The 18,426-nt window shown below is 36.1% G+C and overlaps 1 protein-coding gene and 3 long non-coding RNA genes across 7 annotated transcripts; all 4 read right to left on the reverse strand.

Moving 5' to 3' along the window:
- Positions 1-229: 229 nt before the first annotated feature.
- LOC145906232 (uncharacterized) lies at positions 230-3,720 on the reverse strand. Of its 4 annotated transcripts, XM_082993659.1 has the most exons (12): positions 3,679-3,720; positions 2,954-3,080; positions 2,747-2,897; positions 2,515-2,691; positions 2,316-2,451; positions 1,974-2,092; positions 1,624-1,785; positions 1,409-1,558; positions 1,253-1,350; positions 1,096-1,200; positions 928-1,030; positions 230-867 (listed from the first exon to the last, which is right to left on the reverse strand). In XM_082993659.1, the coding sequence occupies exons 3-12, from the start codon at positions 2,808-2,810 to the stop codon at positions 737-739; spliced, it is 1,245 nt and encodes a 414-aa protein (XP_082849785.1). In that variant the 5' UTR covers positions 2,811-2,897; positions 2,954-3,080; positions 3,679-3,720; the 3' UTR covers positions 230-736. The 4 variants fall into 4 exon arrangements, with proteins under 4 accessions (XP_082849785.1, XP_082849786.1, XP_082849787.1 ...); XM_082993660.1 differs by lacking the exon at positions 3,679-3,720 and having other exon boundaries at positions 2,747-2,835; positions 2,954-3,473; XM_082993661.1 differs by lacking the exon at positions 3,679-3,720 and having other exon boundaries at positions 2,747-2,835; positions 2,950-3,473.
- Positions 3,721-8,011: 4,291 nt separating this feature from the next.
- On the reverse strand, positions 8,012-8,927 carry LOC145906576 (uncharacterized). Its single transcript, XR_014402829.1, has 4 exons — positions 8,853-8,927; positions 8,625-8,796; positions 8,188-8,255; positions 8,012-8,094 (listed from the first exon to the last, which is right to left on the reverse strand). It is a non-coding gene; the product is annotated as an uncharacterized LOC145906576 (long non-coding RNA).
- Positions 8,928-11,948: 3,021 nt separating this feature from the next.
- On the reverse strand, positions 11,949-12,848 carry LOC145906575 (uncharacterized). The gene is made up of 4 exons (XR_014402828.1): positions 12,775-12,848; positions 12,553-12,718; positions 12,108-12,181; positions 11,949-12,014 (listed from the first exon to the last, which is right to left on the reverse strand). It is a non-coding gene; the product is annotated as an uncharacterized LOC145906575 (long non-coding RNA).
- A 3,021-nt stretch (positions 12,849-15,869) lies between these two features.
- Positions 15,870-16,769, reverse strand: LOC145906696 (uncharacterized). The gene is made up of 4 exons (XR_014402850.1): positions 16,696-16,769; positions 16,474-16,639; positions 16,029-16,102; positions 15,870-15,935 (listed from the first exon to the last, which is right to left on the reverse strand). It is a non-coding gene; the product is annotated as an uncharacterized LOC145906696 (long non-coding RNA).
- Positions 16,770-18,426: the final 1,657 nt, after the last annotated feature.

Raw genomic sequence — 18,426 nt, forward strand, 5'->3', positions numbered from 1 at the left:
GAGTTAAGATTGCTTTCTCCTTAAGCTGACTGTTAGAATTAAACGAGAGACATTTCTGCAAATCGTTGATTCCGAGTAGGTCTACGAGGTGAAAGAAGGTTGTAATTAATATTCATCAACCTGCTATTTGGATTCGATTTTGAATGTACCAGACATCAATAAACTACAAATGATCACACATGTTTCAATTCCAATACATCACTACGAAAATTGCAATAAAATTGTCAAAATGGTTAAAATGTTGTGTAAAAAATGTGTAAATGCACTTTATGTCGGTTCACTTGCGATTTCAATTAGAAAATAGCTGATGGTGCAATCACCAATATAAGTTTGCTAGTTGTTGCAATTTAAATAGAATTTCGACCCACAGGGATTATGACACCATGATTCGTGTGACAAAAAAACCCATGGGCTTTGCAGTGAGTCTGGCGCAATACGGAAGTTCTATAAAAGTGCAGGAATTGGACACTTTCACATCACGCAAAGTTTAAAGAGGTGAATTTTACCGCGTTCATTCGGCGTTATTTGTGGTGGCTTGAAATTGAAATAAGTAACAATGACACAAAGTACAACGTATCAATCAAAACAACCAGAAATAATGTAGCTATGGCAATAAAAACAATTGTTTGCATTTAAAAGTATCGACAACAAAGCGTTTGAGCACGCAGTCGTATAACATCAAACTTGTGATATCCTCAGAAAAGGATTTTCGTTTATTCCATTCGTTCGGACAGTATCAAATTTCTGATGTGCAATACTTTTTGCAGTCAACTTTATACCAGAATATTGCTCCTAATCCCACCACTATAACAAGGATGGATCCAATTACAATCCCAATAATCATCAAGGTATTGCTGTGATCACCGCCTGCAACATAATTCGCTTTATAACACTTTTTTGTTTTGACCTTTTTTGTTGATGAATAACCTTGGGGATGAACATTTGTTTGCGACGAACACTTAATCCAAGATTTGAAGGAAATAAGAGATTTTACCACAACTGAAAGTTGGCCGGACAAAAGTACCAGCACCTGAAAAAATGACAAATCTCCATTCGAAAAGACATCAGTTCTTATGCAACAAACTTCATAAGTACCTCTGCCTCGCAATAAGTAGCTGGAGTAAGGTTTGGAATGGATACACTTTTGTCGTAATATGATGTTTTTAGTATTTCCTTGGATCTATTAACATGAATCTCCACCTGTTTTACAAATCCAACATGAAAATTTACTTAAACCAACTATGGTGTGTACCTTGGCTGTTAAGTTGTACTTGCTGATAAATGCATCAAGTCCATCCCAATAAACTTGCACTTCAGAGGTATTGGACAAAACTTTAACGTTACTAAAAACTAACCTTGGCGTTAAACGTACAACCAGGAAAAACTGTTAAGAAATTCTAATGCTTACGTTGAATTTGACAAGCGTAATAGGCAGGTTTTGTGCAATTTACACTTGAATGCTCCCATTCGGTTCCATAATGTAAAACACTTTGCTGACAAGTTGGGGTGTCTGACATAACAAAATCTGCTTGAGTTCCCTTGACTAGTACATTAACATCTGTGACAAATGGTTAAAATTTGCCGATTATTACATCTGAAAAAAACAAACAATAACAAAGTTACCTGGGACATAAACGGGATGCAAATATTGACGAAATGAGCTGTACGTTTTTTGCACGCTTCGCAACAAACTTGACCACAAGCCCTCTTTGTGGTAATGATATATGGGTTTGAAACCCTTTCGTGGCGCCAAAGATACAAAAAAGGTGAACTTAATTTTCCAACCTGAATGCAGATGAAATGTTAAAATATATTTTAGCATTAACCAATCATGGACCTTTAATGCAAACAAGAATTACAACGTAAAAAACACGAAGGATCAAACCACAGTCTGTAAATTGATTGTAATAATTTGCTCAGTCAGTTGCTTTTGAAAATGTAAAGTTAGTTTTTGTATGTTTACTTTTACCTACCATACGATTTTGTGCAGTCATACAAAACCACTTGCCACTTTTCATCGGACGTCCCACCATATGCTTCACAAAAATTTAATGCAGTTAAGTTTTGCCGATTGCCATGAGTGCTTGTCTTTCTGTAGCACAATGGTTACATGATGTAAAAAAATCACTTTAAAATATCTAAAATTTTGAGTATAGTAATAAACATTTATAACGAGCTTTTGATTGGGAAACTACTTTTCGGAGAATCTATTGTATTTGCTTGGGAACGTTGTTACGTAAAAGCAAATACAGGCTGTTAAGCGAAAACGGATTTCAATATTATTCTTTTGTTCTTAACGCTGTATCCTGATTTACGTTGTAATGAAGTCAGCGTAGTGCAGGAGTCCAATACGTTCAGTACTTTTCCATTCACCAACTTCTGTTGGATCCAAAGAGAATTTCGTCACTTCATCAAACCCAAATTTGTAGAACATATAAACCCGTGTCAGTCCTAGAAGAAGATACACTGTAAGTTTAATTTATATTTACATAAGTATGATTAAAGGTTGTTAACCTCTTGTGTATTTTTCATTTATTAACTGTATCAGAGTTTCGTTGATTTGGGGATCAACATTCATTGCGAGATTTCCACCCAGTAAAGAACATTTCTCCTGTGCAGTGTTTGAATCAGCAAGATCATCAGATAACACCAATATAGTGTCCTTTACTGCACTTATACCATGCCTGGATTCTAGAAAGTTGTCATTTAGCGGTTTTTAAATTTCTGATGTAATATTATAACGTACCTGACTTGGCTTGTGAAAGATAAAACAAAATGGAATAAAGAGTCGCAAGTGATTTGTAGTTCATTTTCTTTGACCAAGTAAAACACAATCTAGCTCAATAATGATTAAAGAAATGTTTTGCATTAGATTTCTTACAGTTGCTTGATCACTACTAGAAAACGGTTCATTTTGGTAAACAACAACTAAAAACACATTGCTTATACCTACTTCTTTCAGTATGATCCCTACACCTCTACAGCATAGGTAACAACTATTTTGACGAAATATCCAGATTTAGCTTCTGTGACTCTACGATGACAAGACAACCTTACTTCCTTGAAAGTATTTCTTTACACTGAAACACAAGTGCCATCATATTGTGCTAAACTTGCTACCACTTATACTATGTACATCTATTGGCCCCAAACGTCCAAACTACGTGTTGTTTTCAACTCACGCCTAACGTTTTAGTCAAGTGAAGCCAAGCGTTTAATAGGCGTCGTCAACATTGCTATAAAATCCCTACTCGAAGGCGCGTAGTTGTTGCCAGGTAGTAGTTGATACTACTTGCCTTAGTGGAATGTCAGCTGGGCTCAACTACTGCCCATATGACAGTGTTTTTGACAGAATTAACATAAAAAATGGAGGAAAACAGACTTCTGTTCTCACACAATGACAAACCAATGTTTCTTCGTGGTTTGAATCATCACAAACATCGCTATCCATAGTTAAATTTGCTAATTATAACATGTGGCGAGCAGTGACCTTATCTCTTGACACTGCTGTCAGTAAGTAATAGCAGTCTGGAAAGGATCCACACATAACCACACGACACCGCGACAAACAAACATATTTTAAAGTTGAATTCGATGTTAGGATTAACTGCTTTTCTATTTTAGTAAAGTTGAAGCCTAAGCATTCACTTAAAGAAAAAAATAGCCTTCTACTTATACCTAGCACTGTGCCGTCTTGATCGCAAGAGCATACTACGTCGCAGTCTGTTGATATCTTACCACGCTTGAATGACCAACCACTCAAGATTTAGCCGAGAAGAGTATCCTGTTATACGGTCGCATGCAGCTAAAATTCCGAAGCGATTTGGTTCCATTGCGCCATCTGACGGTTGACTGCATTCAACAGACACACATTGATTGCCATTCGAATTAACATCAACTAAACTTATTAACACACTTTGAACCATTTTCAAACCAATTATGTTTTTGCATGGTTTTACTTTCCTCACTATTCAAAACAATATTTATTCACACATAAAACTACAAGGTCGTGTAAAATCGAATAAAGAGTCGCAATTGATTTGTTGTTCATTACCTTTGACGGAGAAAAACTCAATATAGCTCAGTTATTAAAGAAATGCTTCGCATTATATATCTTACACTAACTTGGTCATTCTTAGGAACAGTTCATTCTGGTCAACAATGATCAAAATCAGATTGCTTATAGTCTACTACTTTCCATACCATCTTTAAACCTCTACAGCGTGGATAAACAACTGTTTTAGCCTCTATAACTCTATGATGACCACACAACCTTACTTCCTTGGAAGTATTTTGTTAACACTGATCTGAGTCAGTCAGCCTTGATTGAATAGGTTTGTTTGTTCTCACTGAAATAACTTTCGTGGAACCTACTGTGGTCACGCCACATGTCAATTGCGCCACACGAACTTTGTTTACACTGTTTCACGATCTTCCTCTGCAACTAGAACCCGAAAGTTAAGAGTAGATGTTTCCACCCAGTTAAATTACTACCCAAAAGTACGGGAAAAGTGCAGGAAAAAAATCTTTGGTAAAAGATTGCTAAACGTTTTAATTTCTGTGTCTAAATGCTTTAGTGAAATTGATTTACCACAGATATCATAGTGTTATTTCCACTCCACGTTTTTCACCACTGTGTCCCAAAGACACGCATACCAAGACAATGATTATTACAAGTTACGTTAGAAATACTTGCTCTAAGCTTTAAAGTGATTGAAACAAAGTGCAAAGAGCTTGAATTGGCATATACATTTTTGACAATAGGGTTGGCGTTATGCAATCGAATAAAAGAGAGCATTACAGGCTAAATCAGTAATATCTACGCGTCCGCGTAAGAAGCACTACTGCTTGACAAACATTACTGCTGTGTTCAAACGCACTTAGTGTTCTTCAAATAAACGTTGGCAAACACTATCAACGTCGGCTGTCTGAGTCAACTGTTAGCATAGAAGTTGCTTACCTGGGTGATATGTATCCACTTTGCCCCTAACTAGAGGTCTGCATATTGCCTATTGTAACACATATCAACAAAAAAGACATACATCATAAAACGCCATTAAAAATCAACCTACAAGCAGATAGACATGAGATCATTCGCATATTGAACAAAAGCACGACAGGATATGAGGGCGGTGCTATTGAAAAACAGTACATTCGAAAACTTCTAAAATGTTTCTTTAGTCACACTGCCCTAAATGCGCACAAAAAAATTAAATAAATCATAAAAATAATATTTTTTCCACACAGCCTGAGATGGTTTTACATATACATTATACAAAATTACCCTTGACCTTATGATGGAAGTATGTTACGTAACATATGCTTAGTTGATTCGTCCAACGTATTTCATTCGTCTGGTTTAAGTGGGACGCTTGAGCGATTAATATGCTCTGTGCCGATACAAAAATAATTTCATCGACCCTCAAAGTTGAGAAGCACATCTAGCTTCGTTGCGCCCTCTAACGGTAAAGGGCATTCAAAAGTCAAAGATTCATTTGTCATCGAACCAATAGTTAAAATGTTGATAGCAAAGTTTTAAATCATGTTGCACAACCTTTTCTTCATCAGTAAAATTAATGATAACTGTTGCGATTTAAATTTGTCCAGCCAAGTCGGAAGTTACGGCTTATCCGATATCAAGGTTGGCAATGTTTAGGTAGAATAATATGGGTATGAATTACCTTATTAAGAAATAGCTGTGGCATGTGTTCTGTTAAAGCGCCACAACACTTGTTTGGAACTTACAGACGGACTACCAGTTGAATGAGTTGAGAATACTAAGCATTGAAAATGCTTTGTTTTCTTGTTTGAAAATATTCCGCATATAGGAATAACTTACAATGATTAATCTTTGTAATAAACCAACCGCCGAGACTGTGGAATGGTTTTCCCGAAGGCAAATGCATCTCACTTGGGGTACTTGCAATTTATCTAAATATTTCAGCAATGATTACGTGATAATAAAGGTGTAACGTCAACAACCCGAATTTTACTGATTATCAACTCTTCACCTAAGTTTCAGGCAAACCTTATCGGTGAAAAATTGTGAAAGGATTGTGAAAATGTTGAACTGGAGGCAATCCGTGTACGAATATGTACCGTAATATTATTCCCTTAACGTGCATCCGAATTTTTTTAATGCGAAGCTTTTCAAACCATAAAAAATACGACATGTTGTTGCTCAATTACTATATCATCAAAAGCAAAGAGAGATTGTTTATAAAACACAAAAATATGGATCATATTTGTTTATTTTGCCGATGATAGCGGTGTCGATATTTTTAACTTCGGAGTAATCTTGAAATTGAACAAATTGTATTTGAGTTTCGATGAGCTGGAAAAGAAACCTTCTAAACACATAAATATGTGAATTCTCGAGTAATTGCCCACATTTTACTCGTCTTCATCCATCAAGTCATCTTCATCTCCATCTTCAAATGTTTCAACTTCATCCATTCCTGACATACAAAAATGTGTTGAATATGGACATGTAGCAAAGGGGTCGAAAGCTTTTGATATCTCGAAGGAAAAAGATTTTATAAACTGAGCGCATGCATGCCAATGTTTTACTATTGGTTAGTTACTGCCGTAATTGTATCAATACGTTACGAGACAACACAGTTTGCGAATTTAAAACGTTTGTGTAAAGCTTGTTTGACAACAAGCCGCATGTGACAATTTAGCCTTTAATCAACTGGTTCACCCAAAAGACTAAAACATACACACAAAACACCAGGCAAGACGTTACTAAATTTATTTGATGTCGAATATGTAAATGTTGTATTTAAAGCGGTGGAATTTAATTTTCCATATGATTTGTCTTGTTACATCAATTTCAAGTTCTTCAACCATCAGCAATCTCAATACGGTCAAACTCAAGGTTTATGTTGGGATTTCTCGCGCCAAAAAATCGCACGAACTTGTCACGTGTTTCCACTTAACTTGCTGATTGGCTGACGCGTTGTCATGTGTTTTCTAATACTTCGTAAACAGGATAATCGTCTCAACATGAATTCTGATGTCTCAGAGCAACAAGTGTAATTATACTCTCTTTAAATGCGAAGCTTTTCAAACCATAAACAATACGACATGTTGTTACTCAATGTATATACCATCAAACGCAAAGAGAGATTGTTAATAAAACACAAAAATATCAACGTTGTCTGATTTGTGTATAAGCTGCAGACAGATGGCCACTGTTTCGACCTAAAAGGTCTCATCAGTGCAGCTGGTTGTCTGTTTTGTTTGTCACAGAATGGTTTGTTCTCACACAGGCAATGGAATCATTACTGGTTTGGCGAAATTGGTGCGTAGTAACTCCGGTTTCAAGGGTGCAGGATTGATTCATCCAATCAGCTCCTGGCACGACTTCAAGGGGTTTGTTCTTTTACGTTAGACGGACGTTCACGTGTGTTACACTATTTGTGAGCTCATAAGAGCATTCGCTACATTGTTGCATAATTCGTTTAAGTCACATATCAACTTTGAAAGAACAGGTATTGAAAGAATTTGAAAGTGATTAAAATATATTTTGTTAACAGTTAACAATAAACCCTTTCCAACATAATATGACAAGCTTTATCATCTAGTCATATTCTACCCATTCTAATTGTTCTGTTTTCTTTGTTTAAAATGATCAAACTTTGTGAAAAACCAACAGCCAAGACTGTGGAATGGTTTTCCCGAAGGCAAATGCATCTCACTTAAGGTACTTGCAATTTATCTAAATATTTCATCAATGATCGATCACGTGATAATTAGGCTGTAACGTCAACAACCGTAATTTAGCAGATTAACAACTCTTCACCTAAGTTTCAGGCAAATGTTATCGGTGAAAAATTGTGAAAGGATTGTGAAAATGTTAAACTGGAGGCAATCCGTGTACGAATATGTACCGTAATATAACTCCCTTAACGTGCATTCGGACTTTTTTAAATGCAAAGCTTTTCAAACCATAAACAAGACGACATGTTGTTACTCAATTACTATATCATCAAAAGCAAAGAGAGATTGTTAATAAAACACAAATATATGGATGACATTTGTTTATTTTGCCGATGATAGCGGTGTCCACATTTTTAACTTCAGAGTAATCTGGAAATTAATCAAATTATATTTGAGTTTCGATGAGCCGGAAAAGAAACCTTCAAAACACATAAATAAGTGAATACTCGAGTAATTGCCCACATTTTACTCGTCTTCATCCATCAAGTCATTTTCATCTCCATCTTCAAATGTTTCAACTTCATCCATTCCTGACATACAAAAATGTGTTGAATATGGACATGTAGCAAAGGGGTCGAAAGCTTTTGATATCTCGAAGGAAAAGTTTTTATAAACTGAGCGCATGCATGTCAATGTTTTACTATTGGTTAGTTACTGCCGTAATTGTACCAATACGTTACGAGACAACACAGTTTGCGAATTTAAGACGTTTGTGTAAAGCTTGTTCGACAACAAGCCGCATGTGACAATTTAGCCTTTAATCAACTGGTTCACCCAAAAGACTAAAACATACACACAAAACATCAGGAAAGACGGCATTAAATTTATTTGATATCGTATATATAAATGTTGTATTTAAAGCGGTGAAATTTAATTTTCCATATGATTTGTCTTGTTACCTTCATCTCCATTATGTCTATATCGGCGTCGGTATCGTCTCCTTATTCTTCTCCACCAATACCTTCTTCTCCACCAAGTTCTTCGCCTGATGTAGAGACGTAATGACTCTACTGAGTCTGAAGCAAGAAGGACGAGTCCCAGAAGGAGAGCGATCAACAACAGTTTGTTCATCTGCACATAAACGACCATGTATAAAATCATTACAACACTTAATGTAAATTGCTTACCTTATCCTTTGCGTTGCGACTTCCACAATGCAAAATGATGATTTTCAGACCTCAAGGTTGCTGGTTATATAGAGTTGAAGGGCGTATGTTGTCAGCTATCGTGTTGCGCTTCATATCCGTTGCTAGTTAAATCTTCCTTCCTAAATCAAAACTCGTAGTCACTCCACGCGTATCCTTCTTGAAGAGCGGAAAATTTTGCAAAAGTGATTTTTGCAACTGCATTTGCTGCCTCATGCAATATCAAATAATTCTTTTCAAAATATCCAAGTTTTTTGAATTAGTTTGGTGGTTTATTTGTGCAGTGATTCCAAATGTTTTGCAGAATATACAAAGAACAGAAAACAATCCAACAAATCCACAAAATTTGAATTCCTGTCTACCAATAAAAATTTGCTGATTAATCGAAACAGAGAATGAATACACATTTTCGAAAGGTTTTGTAAAGCTGATTTTGCCGCAAAAAATTTAAAACACTTTCCAAAAATAAATACACTGGTTGCTCTGAGACATCGGAATTCACGTTGAGTCGATTATCCTGTTTACGAAATATTAGAAAACACATGACAACGCGTCAGCCAATCAGCAATTTAAATGGAAACACGTGACAAGTTCGTGTGACTTTTTTGGCGCGGGAAATCCCAAAGAAAACATCGACTTTGGCCGTATGGAGACTGTTGATGGTTAAAGCACTTGAAATTGATGAGCTCACGTTGCTATGAGACATCGGATCCCACGTTGTTGGGATTTTCATGTTGCTATAAACCATATGCTAATGTTGTGACGCTTATCCAATCAGGAAGCGTTATGGAAACACGTGACGCCGTTCTCATGCTGACGATATTTGTTGTAAGTTTGAACACCGAGAGACTAAAGGAAAAACAAAGTCCTTCATAAAAACGAAGCGATTCAGAAACATGCTTGATCTCGTATAAATTCGTTTTGTATATGAGATTATTTATGATGTGATAAATAGACTTCGTCTACTTTAGGTTTCATCGATATCACTTATGAACGCAGAATAAACAAAGTAACCGGTAATGCTTAAACTGACATCAGATAAGTCATTCGACATGTAACAAAAATCACTTACAATGGTCGTTAGGAACCAAAATAATAGCAAAATTGTATTGAAATAATGATTAAATGTTGTGTAAGCATACTGTAGGATACAGATCCTCGATTGCCGTGTAATTTTTTGTATGCGTGCAATTCTACCTTTTATTCCTTTTGCAGTTTGTAACAGTTTCACAGCAGACATATAATAAATTAGAATAGATACGATTCAAAACTAAATGCCTGCACGGCTCCACCTTATTCAAATAGAATCAACCAAATAGGCATTAAAACAACGCAAGACTAACCAGATTCCAATGGATATACCCACACAACATTAGAAGCTCGCACAAACCAAACACGAGACAAGTTTTCATGCATGAATGCACCAAACAGAAATCATACCCAGTTCTGTCCGTTACACATACAGACACAATGGCATGTGGTTATATTTCGGTGCAGATTTCCAACAATTTTTCTTGCCCGATTTATTCCGCTGATTGTATTTGATAAACGAACAAATATGGGAGAAAATTGGTAAATATATGCAAGGGTGAACCAAAAATAACATTCCTATGTGTTAATTTATCCTCTCTATTGATGTAAAAATCAGTTTTGTTGTATGTCGCTGTTGTGTTGTTTTGCAACAATGTCGTCGTGCAAAAATCACTTCAAATTGATCATTTCACGTTGCTATGAGACATCGGTTCTCACGTTGTTGAGCTTTTCATGTTGCAATAAACCATATGCAAACTGCGTGATGCTTATCCAATCAGGAAGCGATATGGAAACACTTGACACTTTGCAACAAACGTGAGATCCGATGTCTCGTTGCAACGTCAACTCATCAATTTCAAGTTCTTCAACCATCAACAATCTCCATACGGTCAAACTCAAGGTTTATGTTGGGATTTCTCGCGCCAAGAAATCGCACGAACTTGTCACGTGTTTCCACTTAACTTGCTGATTGGCTGACGCGTTGTCATGTGTTTTCTAATACTTCGTAAACAGGATAATCGTCTCAACATGAATTCTGATGTCTCAGAGCAACAAGTGTAATTATACTCTCTCTAAAATGCGAAGCTTTTCAAACCATAAACAATACGACATGTTGTTACTCAATGAATGTATCATCAAAAGCAAAGAGAGATTGTTAATAAAACACAAAAATATCAACGTTGTCTGTTTTGTGAATAAGCTGCAGACAGATGGCCACTGTTTCGACCTAAAAGGTCTCATCAGTGCAGCTGGGTGTCTGTTTTGTTTGTCACAGAATGGTTTGTTCTCACACAGGCAATGGAATCATTACTGGTTTGGCGAAATTGGTGCGTAGTAACTCCGGTTTCATGGGTGCAGGATTGATTCATCCAATCAGCTCCTGGCACGACTTCAAGGGGTTTGTTCTCTTACGTTAGACGGACGTTCACGTGTGTTACACTATTTGTGAGCTCATAAGAGCATTCGCGACATTGTTGCATAATTCGTTTAAGTCACATATCAACTTTGAAAGAACAGGTATTGAAAGAATTTGAAAGTGATTAAAATATATTTTGTTAACAGTTAACAATAAACCCTTTCCAACATAATATGACAAGCTTTATCATATAGTCATATTCTACCCATACTAATTGTTCTGTTTTCTTTGTTTAAAATGATCAAACTTTGTGAAAAACCAACAGGCAAGACTGTGGAATGGTTTTCCCGAAGGCAAATGCATCTCACTTAAGGTACTTGCAATTTATCTAAATATTTCAGCAATGATCACGTGATAATTAGGCTGTAACGTCAACAACCGTAATTTAGCAGATTATCTACTCTTCACCTAAGTTTCAGGCAAATGTTATCGGTGAAAAATTGTGAAAGGATTGTGAAAATGCTGAACTGGAGGCAATCCGTGTACGAATATGTACCGTAATATAACTCCCTTAACGTGCATTCGGACTTTTTTAAATGCAAAGCTTTTCAAACCATCAACAACATGACATGTTGTTGCTCAATTACTATATCATCAAAAGCAAAGAGAGATTGTTAATAAAACACAAATATATGGATGACATTTATTTATTTTGCCGATGATAGCGGTGTCGACATTTTTAACTTCAGAGTAATCTGGAAATTAATCAAATTATATTTGAGTTTCGATGAGCCGGAAAAGAAACCTTCAAAACACATAAATAAGTGAATACTCGAAAAATTGCCCACATTTTACTCGTCGTTATCCATCAAGTCATCTTCATCTTCATCTCCATCTTCAAATGTTTCAACTTCATCCATTCCTGACATACAAAAATGTGTTAAATATGGACACGTAGAGAAAGGTGTCGAAAGCTTTTGATATCTCGAAGCGAAAAGTTTTTATAAACTGAGCGCATGCATGTCAAGGTTTTACTATTGGTTAGTTACTGCCGTAATTGTATCAATACGTTACGAGACAAAACAGTTTGCGAAGTTAAGACGTTTGTGTAAAACTTTTCTGGCAACAAGCCGCATGTGACAATTTAGCCTTTAATTAACTGGTTCACCCGAAACACTAAAACATACACACAAAACACCAGGAAAGACGTCACTAAATTTATTTGATATCGTATATATAAATGTTGTATTTAAAGCGGTAGAATTTAATTTTCCCTATGATTTGTCTTGTTACCTTCATCTCCATGTCTATATCGGCGTCGGTATCGTCTCCTTATTCTTCTCCACCAATACCTTCTTCTCCACCAACTTCTTCGCCTGATGTAGCGAATTGACTCTACTGAGTCCGAAGCAAGGAGGACGAGTCCCAGAAGAAGAACGATCAACAACAGTTTGTTCATCTGCACAAAAACGACCATGCATAAAATCTTTACAACACGTAATATAAATCACTTACCTTATCCTTTGCGTTGGGATTTCCACAATGCAAAATGATGATTTTCGGACCTCAAGGTTGCTGGTTATATAGAGTTGAAGGGCGTATGTTGTCAGCTATCGTGTTTCGCTTCATATCCGTTGCTAGTTAAATCTTCTTTCCTAAATCAAAACTCGTAGTCACTCCACGCGTATCCTTCTTGAAGAGCGGAAAATTTTGCAAAAGTGATTTTTGCAACTGCATTTGCTGCCTCATGCAATATCAAATAATTCTTTTCAAAATATCCAAGTTTTTTGAATTAGTTTGGTGGTTTATTTGTGCAGTGATTCCAAATGTTTTGCAGAATATACAAAGAACAGAAAACAATCCAACAAATCCACAAAATTTGAATTCCTGTCTACCAATAAAAATTTGCTGATTAATCGAAACAGAGAATGAATACACATTTTCGAAAGGTTTTGTAAAGCTGATTTTGCCGCAAAAAATTTAAAACACTTTCCAAAAATAAATACACTGGTTGCTCTGAGACATCGGAATTCACGTTGAGTCGATTATCCTGTTTACGAAATATTAGAAAACACATGACAACGCGTCAGCCAATCAGCAATTTAAATGGAAACACGTGACAAGTTCGTGTGACTTTTTTGGCGCGGGAAATCCCAAAGAAAACATCGACTTTGGCCGTATGGAGACTGTTGATGGTTAAAGCACTTGAAATTGATGAGCTCACGTTGCTATGAGACATCGGATCCCACGTTGTTGGGATTTTCATGTTGCTATAAACCATATGCTAATGTTGTGACGCTTATCCAATCAGGAAGCGTTATGGAAACACGTGACGCCGTTCTCATGCTGACGATATTTGTTGTAAGTTTGAACACCGAGAGACTAAAGGAAAAACAAAGTCCTTCATAAAAACGAAGCGATTAAGAAACATGCTTGATCTCGTATAAATTCGTTTTGTATATGAGATTATTTATGATGTGATAAATAGACTTCGTCTACTTTAGGTTTCATCGATATCACTTATGAACGCAGAATAAACAAAGTAACCGGTAATGCTTAAACTGACATCAGATAAGTCATTCGACATGTAACAAAAATCACTTACAATGGTCGTTAGGAACCAAAATAATAGCAAAATTTTATTGAAATAATGATTAAATGTTGTGTAAGCATACTGTAGGATACAGATCCTCGATTGCCGTGTAATTTTTTGTATGCGTTCAATTCTACCTTTTATTCCTTTTGCAGTTTGTAACAGTTTCACAGCAGACATATAATAAATTAGAATAGATACGATTCAAAACTAAATGCCTGCACGGCTCCACCTTATTCAAATAGAATCAACCAAATAGGCATTAAAACAACGCAAGACTAACCAGATTCCAATGGATATACCCACACAACATTAGAAGCTCGCACAAACCAAACACGAGACAAGTTTTCACGCATGAATGCACCAAACAGAAATCATACCCTGTTCTGTCCGTTACACATACAGACACAATGGCATGTGGTTATATTTCGGTGCAGATTTCCAACAATTTTTCTTGCCCGATTTATTCCGCTGATTGTATTTGATAAACGAACAAATATGGGAGAAAATTGGTAAATATATGCAAGGGTGAACCAAAAATAACATTCCTATGTGTTTATTTATCCTCTCTATTGATGTAAAAATCAGTTTTGTTGTATGTCGCTGTTGTGTTGTTTTGCAACAATGTCGTCGTGCAAAAATCACTTCAAATTGATCATTTCACGTTGCTATGAGACATCGGTTCTCACGTTGTTGAGCTTTTCATGTTGCAATAAACCATATGCAAACTGCGTGATGCTTATCCAATCAGGAAGCGATATGGAAACACTTGACACTTTGCAACAAACGTGAGATCCGATGTCTCGTTGCAACGTCAACTCATCAATTTCAAGTTCTTCAACCATCAACAATCTCCATACGGTCAAACTCAAGGTTTATGTTGGGATTTCTCGCGCCAAGAAATCGCACGAACTTGTCACGTGTTTCCACTTAACTTGCTGATTGGCTGACGCGTTGTCATGTGTTTTCTAATACTTCGTAAACAGGATAATCGTCTCAACATGAATTCTGATGTCTCAGAGCAACAAGTGTAATTATACTCTCTTTAAATGCGAAGCTTTTCAAACCATAAACAATACGACATGTTGTTACTCAATGAATGTATCATCAAAAGCAAAGAGAGATTGTTAATAAAACACAAAAATATCAACGTTGTCTGTTTTGTGAATAAGCTGCAGACAGATGGCCACTGTTTCGACCTAAAAGGTCTCATCAGTGCAGCTGGGTGTCTGTTTTGTTTGTCACAGAATGGTTTGTTCTCACACAGGCAATGGAATCATTACTGGTTTGGCGAAATTGGTGCGTAGTAACTCCGGTTTCATGGGTGCAGGATTGATTCATCCAATCAGCTCCTGGAACGACTTCAAGGGGTTTGTTCTCTTACGTTAGACGGACGTTCACGTGTGTTACACTATTTGTGAGCTCATAAGAGCATTCGCGACATTGTTGCATAATTCGTTTAAGTCACATATCAACTTTGAAAGAACAGGTATTGAAAGAATTTGAAAGTGATTAAAATATATTTTGTTAACAGTTAACAATAAACCCTTTCCAACATAATATGACAAGCTTTATCATATAGTCATATTCTACCCATACTAATTGTTCTGTTTTCTTTGTTTAAAATGATCAAACTTTGTGAAAAACCAACAGCCAAGACTGTGGAATGGTTTTCCCGAAGGCAAATGCATCTCACTTAAGGTACTTGCAATTTATCTAAATATTTCAGCAATGATCACGTGATAATTAGGCTGTAACGTCAACAACCGTAATTTAGCAGATTATCTACTCTTCACCTAAGTTTCAGGCAAATGTTATCGGTGAAAAATTGTGAAAGGATTGTGAAAATGCTGAACTGGAGGCAATCCGTGTACGAATATGTACCGTAATATAACTCCCTTAACGTGCATTCGGACTTTTTTAAATGCAAAGCTTTTCAAACCATCAACAACATGACATGTTGTTGCTCAATTACTATATCATCAAAAGCAAAGAGAGATTGTTAATAAAACACAAATATATGGATGACATTTATTTATTTTGCCGATGATAGCGGTGTCGACATTTTTAACTTCAGAGTAATCTGGAAATTAATCAAATTATATTTGAGTTTCGATGAGCCGGAAAATAAACCTTCAAAACACATAAATAAGTGAATACTCGAAAAATTGCCCACATTTTACTCGTCGTTATCCATCAAGTCATCTTCATCTTCATCTCCATCTTCAAATGTTTCAACTTCATCCATTCCTGACATACAAAAATGTGTTAAATATGGACACGTAGAGAAAGGTGTCGAAAGCTTTTGATATCTCGAAGGGAAAAGTTTTTATAAACTGAGCGCATGCATGTCAAGGTTTTACTATTGGTTAGTTACTGCCGTAATTGTATCAATACGTTACGAGACAAAACAGTTTGCGAAGTTAAGACGTTTGTGTAAAACTTTTCTGGCAACAAGCCGCATGTGACAATTTAGCCTTTAATTAACTGGTTCACCCGAAACACTAAAACATACACACAAAACACCTGGAAAGACGTCACTAAATTTATTTGATATCGTATATATAAATGTTGTATTTAAAGCGGTAGAATTTAATTTTCCCTATGATTTGTCTTGTTACCTTCATCTCCATGTCTATATCGGCGTCGGTATCGTCTCCTTATTCTTCTCCACCAATACCTTCTTCTCCACCAACTTCTTCGCCTGATGTAGCGAATTGACTCTACTGAGTCCGAAGCAAGGAGGACGAGTCCCAGAAGAAGAACGATCAACAACAGTTTGTTCATCTGCACAAAAACGACCATGCATAAAATCTTTGCAACACGTAATATAAATCACTTACCTTATCCTTTGCGTTGGGATTTCCACAATGCAAAATGATGATTTTCGGACCTCAAGGTTGCTGGTTATATAGAGTTGAAGGGCGTATGTTGTCAGCTATCGTGTTTCGCTTCATATCCGTTGTTAGTTAAATCTTCCCTCCTAAATCAAAACTCGTAGTCACTCCACGCGTATCCTTCTTGAAGAGCGGAAAATTTTGCAAAAGTGATTTTTGCAACTGCATTTGCTGCCTCATGCAATATCAAATAATTCTTTTCAAAATATCCAAGTTTTTTGAATTAGTTTGGTGGTTTATTTGTGCAGTGATTCCAAATGTTTTGCAGAGTATACAAAGAACAGAAAACAATCCAACAAATCCACAAAATTTGAATTCCTGTCTACCAATAAAAATTTGCTGATTAATCGAAACAGAGAATGAATACACATTTTCGAAAGGTTTTGTAAAGCTGATTTTGCCGCAAAAAATTTAAAACACTTTCCAAAAATAAATACACTGGTTGCTCTGAGACATCGGAATTCACGTTGAGTCGATTATCCTGTTTACGAAATATTAGAAAACACATGACAACGCGTCAGCCAATCAGCAATTTAAATGGAAACACGTGACAAGTTCGTGTGACTTTTTTGGCGCGGGAAATCCCAAAGAAAACATCGACTTTGGCCGTATGGAGACTGTTGATGGTTAAAGCACTTGAAATTGATGAGCTCACGTTGCTATGAGACATCGGATCCCACGTTGTTGGGATTTTCATGTTGCTATAAACCATATGCTAATGTTGTGACGCTTATCCAATCAGGAAGCGTTATGGAAACACGTGACGCCGTTCTCATGCTGACGATATTTGTTGTAAGTTTGAACACCGAGAGACTAAAGGAAAAACAAAGTCCTTCATAAAAACGAAGCGATTAAGAAACATGCTTGATCTCGTATAAATTCGTTTTGTATATGAGATTATTTATGATGTGATAAATAGACTTCGTCTACTTTAGGTTTCATCGATATCACTTATAAACGCAGAATAAACAAAATAACCGGTAATGCTACTGACATCAGATAAGTCATTCGACATGTAACAAAAATCACTTACAATGGTCGTTAGGAACCAAAATAATAGCAAAATTTTATTGAAATAATGATTAAATGTTGTGTAAGCATACTGTAGGATACAGATCCTCGATTGCCGTGTAATTTTTTGTATGCGTTCAATTCTACCTTTTATTCCATTTGCAGTTTGTAACAGTTTCACAGCAGACATATAATAAATTAGAATAGATACGATTCAAAACTAAATGCCTACACGGCTCCACCTTATTCAAATAGAATCAACCAAATAGGCATTAAAACAACGCAAGACTAACCAGATTACAATGGATATACCCACACAACATTATAAGCTCGCACAAACCAAACACGAGACAAGTTTTCACGCATGAATGCACCAAACAGAAATCATACCCTGTTCTGTCCGTTACACATACAGATACAATGGCATGTGCTTATATTTCCGTGTAGATTTCTCACAATTTTTCTAGCCTGATTTATTTCGCTGATTGTATTTGATAAACGAACAAATATGGGAGAAAATTGGTAAATATATGCAAGGGTGAACCAAAAATAACATTCCTATGGGTTAATTTATGCTTGGTATTGTTGTATAAATCAGCTTTGTTGTGTGTTGCTGTTGTGTTGTTTTGCAACAATGTCGTCGTGCAAAAATCACTTAAAATTGAT

Source organism: Ascidia mentula, chromosome 6 (genome assembly GCF_947561715.1).
Source record: "Ascidia mentula chromosome 6, kaAscMent1.1, whole genome shotgun sequence".
NCBI classification, from domain to species: domain Eukaryota; kingdom Metazoa; phylum Chordata; class Ascidiacea; order Phlebobranchia; family Ascidiidae; genus Ascidia; species Ascidia mentula.